Source organism: Megachile rotundata, chromosome 10 (genome assembly GCF_050947335.1).
Source record: "Megachile rotundata isolate GNS110a chromosome 10, iyMegRotu1, whole genome shotgun sequence".
Classification (NCBI taxonomy): Eukaryota; Metazoa; Arthropoda; class Insecta; order Hymenoptera; family Megachilidae; genus Megachile; species Megachile rotundata.
The window spans coordinates 14,822,337-14,837,042 of NC_134992.1; the positions used below are offsets into that span (position 1 = coordinate 14,822,337).

General features: G+C 38.1%; 3 protein-coding genes across 4 annotated transcripts; 1 reads left to right on the forward strand and 2 right to left on the reverse strand.

Annotated features, from left to right (window-relative positions):
• Nucleotides 1-6,252: 6,252 nt before the first annotated feature.
• Nucleotides 6,253-12,977, reverse strand: TTLL12 (Tubulin tyrosine ligase-like 12). Its single transcript, XM_076536015.1, has 4 exons — nucleotides 12,881-12,977; nucleotides 9,774-9,880; nucleotides 9,523-9,704; nucleotides 6,253-9,412 (listed from the first exon to the last, which is right to left on the reverse strand). Exon 4 carries the CDS (start codon nucleotides 9,389-9,391, stop codon nucleotides 7,544-7,546), a length of 1,848 nt encoding a protein of 615 aa, XP_076392130.1. The 5' UTR covers nucleotides 9,392-9,412; nucleotides 9,523-9,704; nucleotides 9,774-9,880; nucleotides 12,881-12,977; the 3' UTR covers nucleotides 6,253-7,543.
• Nucleotides 10,023-12,571, forward strand: LOC100875710 (uncharacterized). Of its 2 annotated transcripts, none has more exons than XM_012283794.2 (4): nucleotides 10,023-10,180; nucleotides 10,443-11,674; nucleotides 11,755-12,059; nucleotides 12,142-12,571. In XM_012283794.2, the coding sequence occupies exons 2-4, from the start codon at nucleotides 10,444-10,446 to the stop codon at nucleotides 12,328-12,330; spliced, it is 1,725 nt and encodes a 574-aa protein (XP_012139184.2). In that variant the 5' UTR covers nucleotides 10,023-10,180; nucleotide 10,443; the 3' UTR covers nucleotides 12,331-12,571. The 2 variants fall into 2 exon arrangements, with proteins under 2 accessions (XP_012139184.2, XP_012139182.2); XM_012283792.2 differs by having other exon boundaries at nucleotides 10,027-10,180; nucleotides 10,425-11,674.
• A 36-nt stretch (nucleotides 12,978-13,013) lies between the features above and the next one.
• LOC105661731 (iron-sulfur cluster assembly factor IBA57, mitochondrial) lies at nucleotides 13,014-14,530 on the reverse strand. The gene is made up of 2 exons (XM_076536032.1): nucleotides 14,309-14,530; nucleotides 13,014-14,202 (listed from the first exon to the last, which is right to left on the reverse strand). The coding sequence occupies exon 2, from the start codon at nucleotides 14,174-14,176 to the stop codon at nucleotides 13,076-13,078; it is 1,101 nt and encodes a 366-aa protein (XP_076392147.1). The 5' UTR covers nucleotides 14,177-14,202; nucleotides 14,309-14,530; the 3' UTR covers nucleotides 13,014-13,075.
• Between the last annotated feature and the right edge of the window lie 176 nt (nucleotides 14,531-14,706).

Consider the following 14,706-nt stretch of genomic DNA (forward strand, 5'->3'; position numbering starts at 1 on the left):
GCATGACTGAGCACCTACGATGATCAATATTAATGAAAATGCAGCCTCTGTTGCCTTCTTTCCGTCCCGGGATCGGCCATAACTTCGCGCAATGTTTTCGACTTAAATTAAATTTCCTCCGACGACGCCGACGTCTTATATCGCGCCGTATAAGTCACCCGGCCTCTTAATTAAATTGTTTTGCAGTTACTCGGTAAACGCGACCGTTTAAATTAAACAAAAAGGGAACTCATCGAGCTCGATAGCGTTTTTCGAGCGAGCCCATTTAAAATTAACTCCTTGCAAGGGAAACTGCACGGACAGGGTGGATTGCAGTCGCGTGTTCGACCGGCAAAAACTCACGGAACACGGGAAACAAATTCCGTACAGCGTCCCAGATTCCAAGCTATAACGAATTTTAAAGCAACTCCCTCGAATGAATCGTTAAATAAGCTGGAAATGGCCAATTCAACTTGATGATCTCCCTACTAACAAAGCTGAAATAACTCTTTGGCCAGGAAGAGGCGACGAGAAGAAAAATTAGTCGCTTTCTCCTTAACTCGATTGCCCTTTCAAAAATTACCGAAATGCTTATTTTTCTGAAAATTACGACCTAAAATTAACGAGCACCGTTGAAGAAGTCCTCGAAATCGAAAGCCAGTTGAGAGTCCGTGTCCGAAGGAAACCTACATTGCACTTTCTTTGTTCCTAATTTGAACCACAGAATAGATTCAGACAAAATGAAGAGGTCAACGAGGTAAACAGAGCAAGAGAAAATAAAGAAATGAAAAAGAGAAAAATCTTAGCAATCTTTCGGGGGCGAAAGCTTGATTGGAGCGGCACGTTGGGACAATTTTTTTCTATGCCAGGCTCGTACATTTTTGAAAACCTCGGTCACCGGTGGCCTACTTCTTTTTCTATTTTCGCCTTTCCCGCACAGAAGATTAGAGACGTTGCTTTGCAACGAGGGTTGGCCCTGCAATTAACGCGCCCTCTCCTCTCTGCCTCCGTGTACGTTACGTATATCTGGTGAATGCGCGCATCCCAGGCCAAAAGCGGACCAAGACGAATACAAGAAAAAATTGCCGAGAGAAAGAGAAAAAAGGTGGTTGGCGACGCTAATTGCGCAATGGACGAGTAGAGCTAGCCTTTCGCACACAAGCTTTCTCGCGCTCTAAGGAACGAGCTGAAAAGGAAGGTGACGCGGTATCCAGACGCTTTTACGGTACACCTTGCGGCATACTGTGCTCGTTCCGGTCGTTTCAAGTGGCGCACATAATGTGACCGACGGTGTAATGAAGCTTTCCTACATCTACGCGATAATCACTACTCGAGGCAGACTACTCGTTCGAAACAAGGATGAGAATGTTAGCACGACTCCCGGGTTGAGACGATTATAACCCGGGAGCTGCTGAACGTGTTATGCTTTCCGATCTACCTTTCTGACCGAAATGGCATTTTTGCCGGGTATGAAGGATCAGGAAGGGATCGTAAAATCCAGTAATCAAGCTATCGTTTACGCAGTCAGGCTTACCGATACGAAATCAGCGAGCCAGGTGAAAGAGAGGGAGGGGCGATGAAACCCGGGCGCAAACGCGATTTAATCCCCGGATTTCGGGACGTTTTAAATTTCAATTATAGACCGAGAGGGTAGCTCGCTGCGAACCAGTGATGTCGTGCTCGTACGTGTAAATATGCGACTCGATTGTCTGGTCGGTCAATAAAATGCTGCATTCTGAATACATACATATATGCTGGCAACGAGGCTGATGTCACGTGGCTCGAAACGGGGTGCCGGTAATAATTAAATGCCGGCTGGATTGGTTCGAACCGTTGTTTTAATCCTGTCATTACCCACAATGACGATAGTACCTGTGCTGCGGTCATTCATTGAGGCGAGTCAATTACGGGAAAGCATTATCGAGTTTCGAAGGGTGTAAAACGGAAATAATGATATTTTGATCGTGACCACCCTCTCCAACGCTTTTCGATAGCGTGGGGTGTAAGCCCCTTTGTCAAAGCGACCAAGTGTCGAAGCGTGTACGGTCAAACGCCATCGTCCAACTATACGTGACGACAGGTATTTGAACGCCATTCGACATAGATCAAACGTAGCAGCGAAATCGATTTCAGAAGCCTTACAAATAAAAATGTATTTCTGAAATCTTCTCTTACGCGATTTCAAATTTACTTATCCGATAGTTTAACAAAAATTCATTGACTACCATCTGATTTATTAATAAAGTTTCCCGAAGAGGATTTCGAGCAAAGTTCTTAATACCTAAGTTCCCAAAAACAGAGATCGCTTCTAACTTTAACCAGTGTTACCTGGGTTTTAAAAATTTATGAACATATCTGCCGTTGGCCCACTAACGAAAGGTCGAGGTTGAAATTTCGGATCAATCAGACTCTCTCAACTCTGTTGCAGAAATCTTTAAGCTATTAACACTAAAACTAACAAGCCGGTCAAATGAGCCTCCACAAGCTTTTTATTATAACAAACACATTTTGTTAAAATAAAAAATAAAATACATTACCTAAAATCAGAATTGATTTTCATTAAGATAAAACATAAATGTGTGTTCTAATTTATGTATCGTTGTTTGTTTATTTATTTTTCAACTTCATTTTTAATTGCAATTTAAGTACACATTATATACCGGTAGGTTTAGTGTTAATTTCAAATTAAGTAGACATATTCCGGTACGTTGATCGTAATTTCTAATTCTTTCGGAACTTATTTTGCTCCGCAATTACGCGACTAAGCCTAGCGAAAGATAATCCCGTTGGTATCAAAATGAAAAACTATTTGGATGCGGAATTCCCGGAGTAATATATCTCGATCTCCCCCGGTCGGTGTTTCAGCGAACCCCATAATCTCCAGGCCACGATTCAGCGTACATTCAGTCTGCCACAGGGTCTACGTTTTTATTGGCGTTGCGGTGTTTGTGGTAGTGATAATTAATAATGGCGCGATGCCTACCGTTGGTCCGATCCGTATAAGGTACATTGGCCGTGATTTATGGGGACGTAATGAAGCCTGTTCCCCGCAGGAGCCACGTGAACCGAAAGGATATAGGCGGTTCGAGTCCCCACGAGCGCGAAGGAACAAAGATGAAGAAGGGAGAACCCAGAAGATGCTTCCTCCTTAGGTGCAATAACGCGTGTCGGCCCAACAAGGGAGATCTCCATCTGCTAAAGATGTCCTGACACCGTGGAGCGTATCGTGCATCTGAAACTACCCTCTTGCGCTCCAGACAAAGGGGGTGGTGCCTCTAGGCTACGAACAGCATTTCGAAATAGTCCCTTTACGCTTCTTGTTTAAAGAGCACAGACGTGTTGTCTGTATAAATTACGATCAATTCTGAATACTCGTGGATCAAGCGTATCGATATACATGAGAGAAGACGAGACAATAATAAAAAGTCCGTGAGGGCGAAGATCTACCGTAAAATCAAATTGAATATTTTTCCGAAAGCTTCTCTTTGTAAAATTCGGGGCAAACGAGAATAGGTCAAAGAACGTATACCGTTTCCACGATGAAAATTTGCATTCTTGTCCGTTTCGCGAAGCTGACATGTAGGTGTATATACAGAGAAACGCGGACAGCCCTCGAATCGTCCACGTAACACGAAATAAGGCAGCGACGCTTTACAGGGAAATTCTCCTTGCCGGCGGAGAACAGTCGGAAGAAATTGGTTTGACGAAAATTTATGCAGGGTCGAATGGCCGGACACGACATCCACGAAGAACGAGTGCTCCGTGTGCAAGGGTTGTTTTATATTCCGTGGTTAGATACCGCGCCAGTTCCTTTTCACCTCTTCGCCGGATGGCTCTTCTTAAACATTTACGGGAACGTTGCACAATCGACGTCCTCCCTTTCGGATAATACCAAGATGACACGATGTACATCCTAAAACCTCGTGAAAATTTCACGCCGGTGGGATTCTCTGCTTCGTTTCGGACATAAATCGAGTTGGACGCGCTTAAAGAATTGATGGGACGTGATGATTTCCGGAGTGACGCCAGCGAAATTTTTCGTACATTCACGACAAACGGAATACGTTCTTAGCGTCGCGTACTCGTATTCGAAGATTAAGCAACGATTCGAGTATCAAAAAAGCTGAACAGTTCAAAAACGAAAGTAACGCGCCATGGGCGTTCTGACGTTCACCCGGGAAGCGATAAAAAGGGGTCATCGAGCAACGCGGTCGCCAGACCAGTTCCCCAGGAGAAATACTTTTTGCCGAGTTGTCCCGCAATTTCCTCGGGACAAACTCGCCCGTAATGGACTGCATGCATCATACTTATTTCGCATGAAATAACAATTAAGCGCATTAATTAACAATAAACGGGGATTTCAGCGAGTCCTGCGTCGGCGACCGCCGCTATCTCGCTGGCCCGAGACATAAAATCTACCGACCTCTCTTGTATTCAACCTTGTCTTGACTTTAAAAAGAGTCTCCGCCAGGATTCAACCGGAAAGAAACGACTTTCGTCGCGTAGCTCGCTTACAACGCGGCCAACTTTAACGGCCTCGCGATGCACTGACATTTATAGCGACACGAAATTCGTGCGCACCCCTAGCCGGTTCCCAACTCGTTTTAATTACGCGCACTTTTATTCCCACGTTTCCGCCAGAGGTATTTCCGACCGACTCGCGAATAAACGTGCAATTTCAACGAACGAAAGGAACACCGATGATGAAGCAACCGCCAGGATCCCCAACTAGTTTTAGGCAAAATGGACAATTACTCGCGTTCTTTTGCTATTATAGTGAACCTTTTGTTAGGCAAGCCCTCAATTCTTCCTTCAATAATTACTGTCAGCTTCGAGGAAATTCTTGAACGACGTGGGAGAGCAGTGAAACTGCAAATACTCGCTATTTGTATCTTAAAAATTTGACCAAAACTATCAATCTCAAACCTACATGGGCCAATGACCATAGCAGACAAAATCAATCAATCAATCAAACCTACACGAACCTCAGTGAATGTCATAGTGTAATGCAAATAACAAGAGCAACAAGAATTCCAGCTATTGATTCAAAGATAAGAAATGCAAGGAAACAAAAGGTTAATCCGACAGTTCTCGGAAGAGGGTGAGGATATCGTGGACGTTATCAAGGGGTCGTCGGTCAAGTCGTCATTACGACGAAAAAGAAAAAGAGAAACGAATGTCGACGACAAAACATACGGGGATGAGAATGGTGGATAAGACGAAGGGGGTGATTCGATCGCGTCCGCGAAACGACTTCGTTTGTCTCGGGCAGCGTGACGGTCTCGTTATCGACGTCCTTTTACGCAGAACTCATTTACTTAATTGCTACGATTATGGCAGCAACGCCAACGTCGTAGAAGCCCGGAGTTTCAGCGAGTGGGCGGGTACTCGACCACCTTTTCAGGCCTACGTGATACTCGCAGGGAATAGTGACGGCGTACAGACGTATACAGGGTGTCATGGTGGTATAGTCTTCAAGGTTGAAACCCTATAAACTTATGCTATAAAACGCGGGTGCGCACGTTATGTCGTATATTTCTGAGCTACTAAACTTTTATTGCTATCCTTGGATTTCTAAGTCCCCAATTTTCTATTGAAATTACCTCGAATATTCCTCGTTTGCGCACAAATTCTTTAAATCTTGTGGCATGCAGAATTTTACAAAGTATCGAAATAATGAGCATCGATGACACCCTGTATAAGTAAATAAGTGTGTGATTAGCTTGCAAAGGTAACATTCGGGAATGCACGAGGAGGAATGAGGAGGAACAAGGCCGACTAGCCGGAGCCACACGCACCCCTTTTCAACGCGACGCCGCCGTGACTGGCGAACGAAGAATAATCGTTTTCGTTTAAAAGAAAAAGAATAAAAAAGGGCAGGGGGTAGGATACGAATCACGATATAGCATTATTCTCGCACGAATCTTTTGTTCCGGCTCTGTGATTGACGCGAGCCATTTGAAATTCTGCGTCACAGGTAAAAAAAAACATTCTGGGAAGCATTGAAATGACCCTGTAGTTACGGTGCTTCGCGCTCAAGAGACATGGTATAAACGTGGTCGGAAAATGGGGTGAGTTCATTTCTCTGGACGTAGTTTAACAATGAGTTTGGGATAACGTACAGTGGGATGTTTGGATAATAGAAGTTTGGATAAGTGGAGTCGACTATTTTGTTTTATAATTTACCTTGACAGAAATTCGACAGTCGTCGTTGGTTAAATTAATTCCGCTAAGATGATGCTGAAGGATTTGATAATAAAAGACAAAATAAAGTCGTGTAAAAATGAAAATTTATACAAATTTAATACCTTATATATTATACAACAGATAAACAAATTTGCAGAAATAATAAATAGCCCATTTTCGCGTATATTAATCCGACGCGCAACATTGATATCATTGTTCCACGTCCATTTATCGTTTTCATTTTCTTCGACAGATAATTTCGATTCAATAATTTTCTGAAACGTGACAAACATAACACCGTTCGATTCGCCGAATCCGAGCGTTGATACACGTTTTGTATAATTGCATGCAGCGAGCTTTGTGCTTGAAAGTTGACGAGAAAGCTTTTTCGAATGAGCGCGACCACCGACGAAACGCATTGCGAAATAACCGAATAACGAACGGCACGATAATTAACAAAATACGATGGTGCGGGGCTCATTGTTTTGCGAAACCATTGTCGGCGAACGCGTGATTCGACTAGGGTCGTTTGCCAACTGAAATAAAGAAATAATGATTGCGGTTGATTATGGCGCCGCACGCGAGGAAAAATTGCAAATTGCATGTGCAAAAGGTGATCGAAACTGTTCCCGTTGTTCAACTTTCTCTATGAGTTTCTGCTAATCAACCATCGTTAAAGACATGAGGATCTTGTCGTGTTCGCGAACGATTCAATTCTGACTTAAACATATATATAACAAAACAATAAGAAAAAGAGTAACAATTCTATACAACTTTCTCGCAGACTACGTATCATAACCGATTACAATTTTACGCGAAAGAACGGCAGCAAGCTGATTGAACTTAAAATAAAAATGGGAAATGAACAAAATAGGATGGTAACGAGTAATTAGATACGCTTCGTTACATCGCATCTTTATTACCACGATCGATCAAATTCTCCCAGAGAATGTATAAGTGACAAAAAGCGGAATGGGCGATAATAATCGTGAACGGTGCACCTTTTCGTGACAAACGCATCGTCAAAGTGTACGGTTACGAGAGTAAGTAGGCTATCGTGGAAACAGTTCCAATTGCTCCCTCGTTTATTATTCCATTAGGTACCGCGATAGTCTTGCCATTGCAGCGTCAAGTTATGGGTAGGTGGAAATTATTTACAGAGCAAATGTACCCTTAACGTTCGCATATGCAGATTTACTAGAGCTACTTCAGCTCATTATCGCATACGAAATGCGGTATCCGACTGGCTTTGAATAAATAAATGTATTTGGTCAGGACGCTGACCATGGAAACCATCGTTAATAGCTTCTCGATATTTATGGCGCAAGCATGCTGCACTTACGCCATCGTAATTCAATTCATGCAGAATTTAATTGCTCTATGAGCACAGATCGTGAAATATTGCCGGATTATCGTCATCCAGAAACAGACATTTAAAGATATCGTTGTAGAAAGATGGATAATACTCGCAAGCTCTTTTACAATCGGGAGAGAAATTGAATTCGAGTAAAACAGGTTGCATCGAGTTTTGCTTCCATTCGAGCATCAGATCGACTGCGTACACGGCCCTGCTTTGCGGGCATTCAGCGATACCTTTCGGAGGTTTTTCCATCACCGCAGCCTCGAAAACTTCTCGAAACATATGCAGAATCTTTGGCTCGACTCGATCTCTCCATGGGAAGTCCGGATACTGTCTCTCCCATTCCAAGATAAAGTCCGCACACTTTACGTGACAAAGCGGTCTGTCCTCTGAATAATTCATGACAGTGAAATGTTGTTCGTACACGTCGAAATTATTTAAAGCGAATTCCTTGTTCGCGAACCTTAAGAAGAAATTTTTATAGGCGAACACCCTCAAAGGTTTCACGGATTTCAACATTATCACGTACCGCACGTCGAACTTAACTTTCCCAATTTCTGCTCTTTCGTATAAAACGGGATCGTTTATGTATTTCTGGGCAATTTTTGGCCCGGTGCTAGGTAACCGTAAAATATGGAATAAGTTCTTTGTGACATGAGTGTCCAATCCTCTGGCGAGATTCCAAGGCTTACATATCCAATGGTTATCTAAACCCATAGATTCCCTTTGCTCGAAGTACGCGACAAATTGTACTAATTCCATGCTTAAATTGTAAGTAGTAGGTAACCACTCTGGGAATGTTTCAAGAGTATCAGAATCATATGTTCTCTCACCTGCTTTTCTTCTGCATATTATTGACAGTAAGTCTTTTATAGTTAGAACATTTTCAAATGGAAACTGATTTATAAGAACTCGCGGTGAACGGATGCTGAGTTCTTTGTAATCTTTGAAATGCGAAGTATACCATAAAATGTCAGCCTGCTCTTCGTTGTTTACTATTTCAAATGCAGGATCAGTTAGGTAATCATTTATAAATGTATACTGTGAGAATACCTTCAGTTTCACGTTTTTGTCCCGCTGAAGAAGCTGTAAATCTATCTTTTCTGGTAAACTCTCACGAATATGACCTGCTAAGAAATAACTTTCATCTGGCTCTGTTTGTACAAAATTTTCTCCGACAAATGAGACATCTACCCATGGTAATAGCAAAGCTTGCCTTTTCCTTGAATCATTTGTTTGACCCTCTACAAAATCTCTTGTAACTTCATCCTCGTAATCGGCATCTTTTATAGGAAACAGTAAGGTATAAGTAATCCCTTCTGGTAAGTATAAGAAAGGCACTGTCCTGAAGTTAGGGTCATCGCTGTGATTTATTGCTGATCCTACTTCATCCATTATGTACCATATTGGCATTCTATCTTCTATCGAACCGCTATTTAGAGAAAAAGCCTGATTATATCTCCACATTTCATTCATTACATATTCTATTTTCTCATTCTCTTCCTCTTCAATGTCAAAACCAATTAGGGTACACATACGATCCAACAAACCTGGTATATTTGATAAATTTTGCCTGGCATTTGCAACATCATAAGTCCATGCATGATCTATTAAATAAATATTATTTGGATCTTGAGTCGAAATGCCGTTCTCACAAGAAACAAAGAGTTTCCAGACAGGATCCTTTGGACCTCTAATAGAATCCTCATAATCGATTCTTACTAATTGAAACACTAGACCAGAATCAAAAGTTTGGTACTGAAGTTTTTTAAATAAAATTTCCCAGAACAGTCTTGGCACTCCGGATGATTCTAATTGAGGTTGATGAGTTTGGAGAAAAGTATTGTACAATCCTACTCCGTCCATTATGCAGAAATTAAATATGACCTAAAATAGATTAAAATAGGTTAAATTTAATAAAATGTAAATCTCATTTTTTTTTTTAAATTTCTAAACATCTTATTGTTGCAAGAAGATACATGTCTATGATAAATTACCTAAATTTCTCCAGTAATTAATATGTTAATTCATATAATTCTTCAGTCAACTCAACAAAATACTTTAAAGCATAACCTCTTTTCCCATTGCAAAACGAAATTCACATAAAACAATTAGACTGCATTTGATTTCGAATTTTATAAAGTATTCTTTACTTATTGTTTGTATTTCTCTATAATAACTTTAAGCATAACTTTAAATTTCGATTACAATATTAAAATTACAAACTTAGGTCAATGAAAAATCATACTCCATTCATACAACGCGGTTACTTTCGGTTAACTCCCCACTGCTTAGTATTATTCCACCATCATTGACCACCATGTGCTTTCCCATTCCATGCTGAATATAACACACCTACAAAAATAACAGAAGGAACATTATGATAGAGCACAGAGTATAGAGTTTTCAGTATTAGGGAAAGAGATGTAGATCTAGAGAGCATATTCTCTAAGATCTATGAGTTGAATAGACTACCGGGAAAAGTTTTATATAGGGAATTTTGATTTTCCCAATCAAAGAAAGTTGTCAGAAAAAGGTATGAAACCCTAATGGCCGATATTGTTCTTCCTGTTGGCGCTCAAAGTGTTTTAGGTCTAGCCGGCATTTCAACTCACACGTTGTTCTTGGCGGTTGATTTACGTTAACTAACTAGTGGTAAGTATATTATTTATATTTATTATTAAAAATACTTATTAATCGGACCAAATAACGATATTATTTCTTGATTTTTCGCAACTAATTTGCTTTCGACTTACCCGCCATATAACGTATACACACGTGCGATATTAACCTTGTGATATAAAATTTAAATTGTTTAGAGCATAACAAAAATAGCGTTATATAGAAATTTTTATTTTCTTTCGTTTTATGAAAAAACAATTCTCGTATGGATTAATAGGTAGAATTTTTATAAAAGCATGGCAAAAACAACAACGGAGAACAAAGTTCTGAATTCCAAGAATTTGAACACACCAAAAGACGGATTTATACAAAAGAAAAAGAATCAGAAATTTAAACAAACTCCAACTGGCAAAGTACCCATAATTAACGGATCAAAAGCGTCAAATAATAATAATAACATGGGAAAACAAAAGTCAGAGAAACAAAAAAATTCCTCTCCTCAACAGTTTTCAAAGAATAAAGAATCAAAAAAAGAAAATTCATCTAAAACTAAGAAAGAATTAAATAAAAAGGGTCCAAAGCAATCTAAAGCAAGTTCACCTGATTCTGATGAAGATATTAATGAGGGAATTGTATTGAAAGAACAAGAATTAATGGAAGAAACTGATGACACAGAAAGCGAGGAAGAATATGAAACAGATAAGAGTGTAACTAATATCCTTGGCACTAGTTTAGCAGATGACACCGAGGAAGATGATGAAGAGTTTATGGTCGAAGATAAGAAAGGAAAAGTAAATAAAGGAGTCAAAATGTTTAAGGGTCTAAACTCAAGTAATAAGAGCAATGATTCCTTGAAAAGTTCAGATAGATCAAGCTTGGAAAGTTCTGCGATGGATGATAGTGATGAAGATGATGATGATGAAGAAAGCGAAGAAGAAGAAGAGGAGGAGGATGAAGGAGTAGAATCTGCATTGGGTATAAAAGCACTTCTAGGTAATAGTATTGCAGATGATGATGACGATGACGAAGACTTTGTTGAACCAGAAGGAAATGAAGAAGATGATGACATTAGTGATGAAGATGAGGAGGATGAAGCTGGAGAAGGGAACAGTACATTTGAAAACTCATATCAAGATAAAAGTAATAAAGATTCAGATTCCTCTTTTGAAAACATGAAAAATGATAATAAAACTATTTTTGTGGGTAACTTGCCAAAAGAGGTAACAAACAAAGACTTACAAAAGCTGTTTAAACAATTTGGAAAAATTGATTCTATACGTATAAGGGGAATAGTACCAAAAGATGTAAATATGCCCAAAAAAGTTGCTAAGATTACTAAAAATGTACATCCTAAATTGAAGTCAGTTTATGCATATATTAGATTTACCACTGAGGAATCTGCTGCAGCAGCAGTGGCATTAAATGGAACTTTGTTTGAAGGAAATCATTTAAGAGTAGATCTAGCTTCTAAATCAGAAAAAAAATATGATGGAAAGAAAAGTGTATTCTTAGGGAATTTAGCATTTAGTAAGTATATTTTGTATATGTGGGTATGCTGATACAAGTATGTAGAATAAATTAATTTTAAATTATACTACTATTTTCAGAAATTGATGAAAATACAATCAGAAAACACTTTGAGAAATGTGGTGAAATAGAGTCTGTAAGAGTAATCAAGGATAATAAAACTGGAATAGGTAAAGGATTTGGATATGTTAATTTCACAACTGAGGATGCTGTTGCATTAGCATTTGAACTTGATGGTACGACGATTTTGAATCGAAACGTTATAGTAAAACCATATGTTGGAGAACATAAGACTAAACACAGAAAAAGATCACATTCTTCAGGAAGTGATAAACAAGAGTCTCCGCGCAAACAAGTAAAACAGAATTCGGGAAAACCATCACCGGTAAGATCTTTTAGTTAATTTATTTTCTTGGTAATGTTGATTGTATTTTAAACTATTTAAATATATAAATATGTTTTTTCAGACTCATGAAAATGCTAAAAAGGGGGGAAAGGCACATAAAGATAAGAAACAAGCTAGCCCACAACAAACAAATACGTTTCAAGGACAAAAAGCTGACAAAAATAAAAAGAAGAAGGAAAGCAAACTAGAAAAAAAGAAGAAAATTTTGGCAAAAAAGCTCACAGCTACACCTAAGAAGCCAACAAACTGAATGATGTTATAAAGAACTTTGATCGACTTAAAACATTTCATTGTTTAATTTTTGTAGTTGTATTTAATTTATATGGTAATGATAAGAAAACATGTTAGTTTATGTTAATAATTTTAAGAAGAAAAGAACATGTAATCAAACTAGTATAAATGTGAAATGTTTTTATGACTTTTATCAGTATATATTTTTTAGCTACAAACTAGAAATACATTCAGTGTTTAATAAAATACTATTTTTATGAGTTCACGTTCTTTATTAAACTTTTTATTTTTGTTTGTAATTGTGTTGGTAAATTATGCATATTATTTGATGCGCATTCCAAACAAAATCGTTTTCCAAAATATATACTACATCCTAAACATACAGGCTTTGTACAAAAATTACAATCAGCACCTAGCACTAAAACTTCGCCTTTGTTTGGTAAACTAAAGGGATCTTTCATAAGGTAGCACTCTTCCAAGTAAGTCAACTGGCGTGCAAACGGGGGTTTAGTGCCTTTGAAATCATAACGTTCTTGTAATGCACAATAAGAACATGTAAATATTCCCACCGTAGTTTGTTTTGATCCTTGAACCGTAGAAGTTATACTCAGGTCATATTCACTAGTACGACGATCATCTGCAGATGTACTAGCGACGGATTCCATCCTACAAAGAACGAAGGATGGGAAATATTGTATATACTTTCTCATAACATATTTATTTTGTACTTGAGCATTACAATTTTATATAAAGGAAACATGTATTTATGTTTTTTTAATAATAGACGCGCTTTGTGCTTGCGATTCTTGTGGCCACCAAACAGGTTTCAAAACTTTTACTTTAATATCTGATATAGTAAGAGATTGAGCCTTTAATGCTTCAGTAATTCGCATTAAACCCAATCCATATTCTTTTTCAATTCCTCTAAATTTGCCTACTACATTCCCGGACTCATTAATAATTTTTTCATCATATGCAAGAGATACATTGGGCATTTCACTAAATATTAAAGGCATTAGACGTTTTCTTACTACCCCAGTATGATAAGTACGTGCAGTAAGTTCCTGACCAATATAACAACCTTTGTGAAAACTAACTCCATGCAAATAATCACAATTTACTTCTAATGGTAAAGGTTTTCCTGGTGGTAAATCATCTATACCTTCAGCTATTCCAAGTTTATAGCGAAATGCTTTAAAACTTAAATTATTAGTGGAAGTTGAACAGTCAAAATTTAAGTGCTTTGCTATTTTATTTTTTTCAATTTTTGATTCAGCTAAAATTCTAATGCCTAAATCTGAAAGCCTAGGATCTTCATATATCATAACATTGTCAATTACTTTGCTAACTTTATTATTAAGACTACCACATGGAAATATTAAACCTTCAAGCCTCTGTTTATTGGTACCATTAAGTTTATCATCTAAACTTTGCACAGAATCAAAAAATGCCCAAATGTTTATGCTATCTCCTAAATTCTCTATGTCTATCTTTCTTCTAACACGATACATTTTTAAGTGTTTTTGCAATGGATCAGCAACTTGAGAATCACATTCAATATAATATGCATCGTCTTCTTGTTTGTATATAATAACATCATATAGTACTCTACCCTTAATATTTAAAAATAATGCATATAAATTAGCTGCTCCTTCTTCAAAATGCTTCATATCATTTGTAATCAATCCTTGCAGGAAACTCGAAGTTTCCTTTCCTCTAACTCGTATCAAGGTCTTATTTTTCAGGTGCTCTAAGATTTTTTGCGAAGAGTGGGAGGAATCATGTCTAACAAATTGTTTTTGTATTTTTCCAAATTTCTCCAGCTTGCAGAAAGGTAAAATAAATTTTTTAAGACGTACTATCATTGTACCAAAATCTGAACAAGTGCGACCTTTACAAAGAAAAATATGCGCAACCAATATTAAATAGATATTATTTAATCAATTTTAACCTCAAATCATTTTGAATGTTTTATTAATTTTATAAATTAATCTTACGTTTCAATTCTTTTTTTATAATTCACGACACCTCTTTGCCAATATTTCGTACAAATTTCAGTTGCAATTTTTTAACATGAAATTATATCCGTATCATAGATGCGGCACAGCAGAACCCTTCAAGCAACACATTTTTGCCATGTAATTTCAGGAGTTCAAAAAACTAAACTCCCTTTCCATTTTCATGTCCGGTCCACCACAAATTGGGGTCGGCATTACATCACAGCGCTCTTGGTGGTAGAAATTAAAATCGGAGCTAACTTCAATAGCTTCCCCTTCCACTAAGTATTGCCGCACTACTATGTGCTTTTCACTTTGTCAACCAAATATACAGTGTACAAAAATATGTCTATAGGAAAAAGATATTATATGTAGAGCAAGTATAATTAAATGAATAC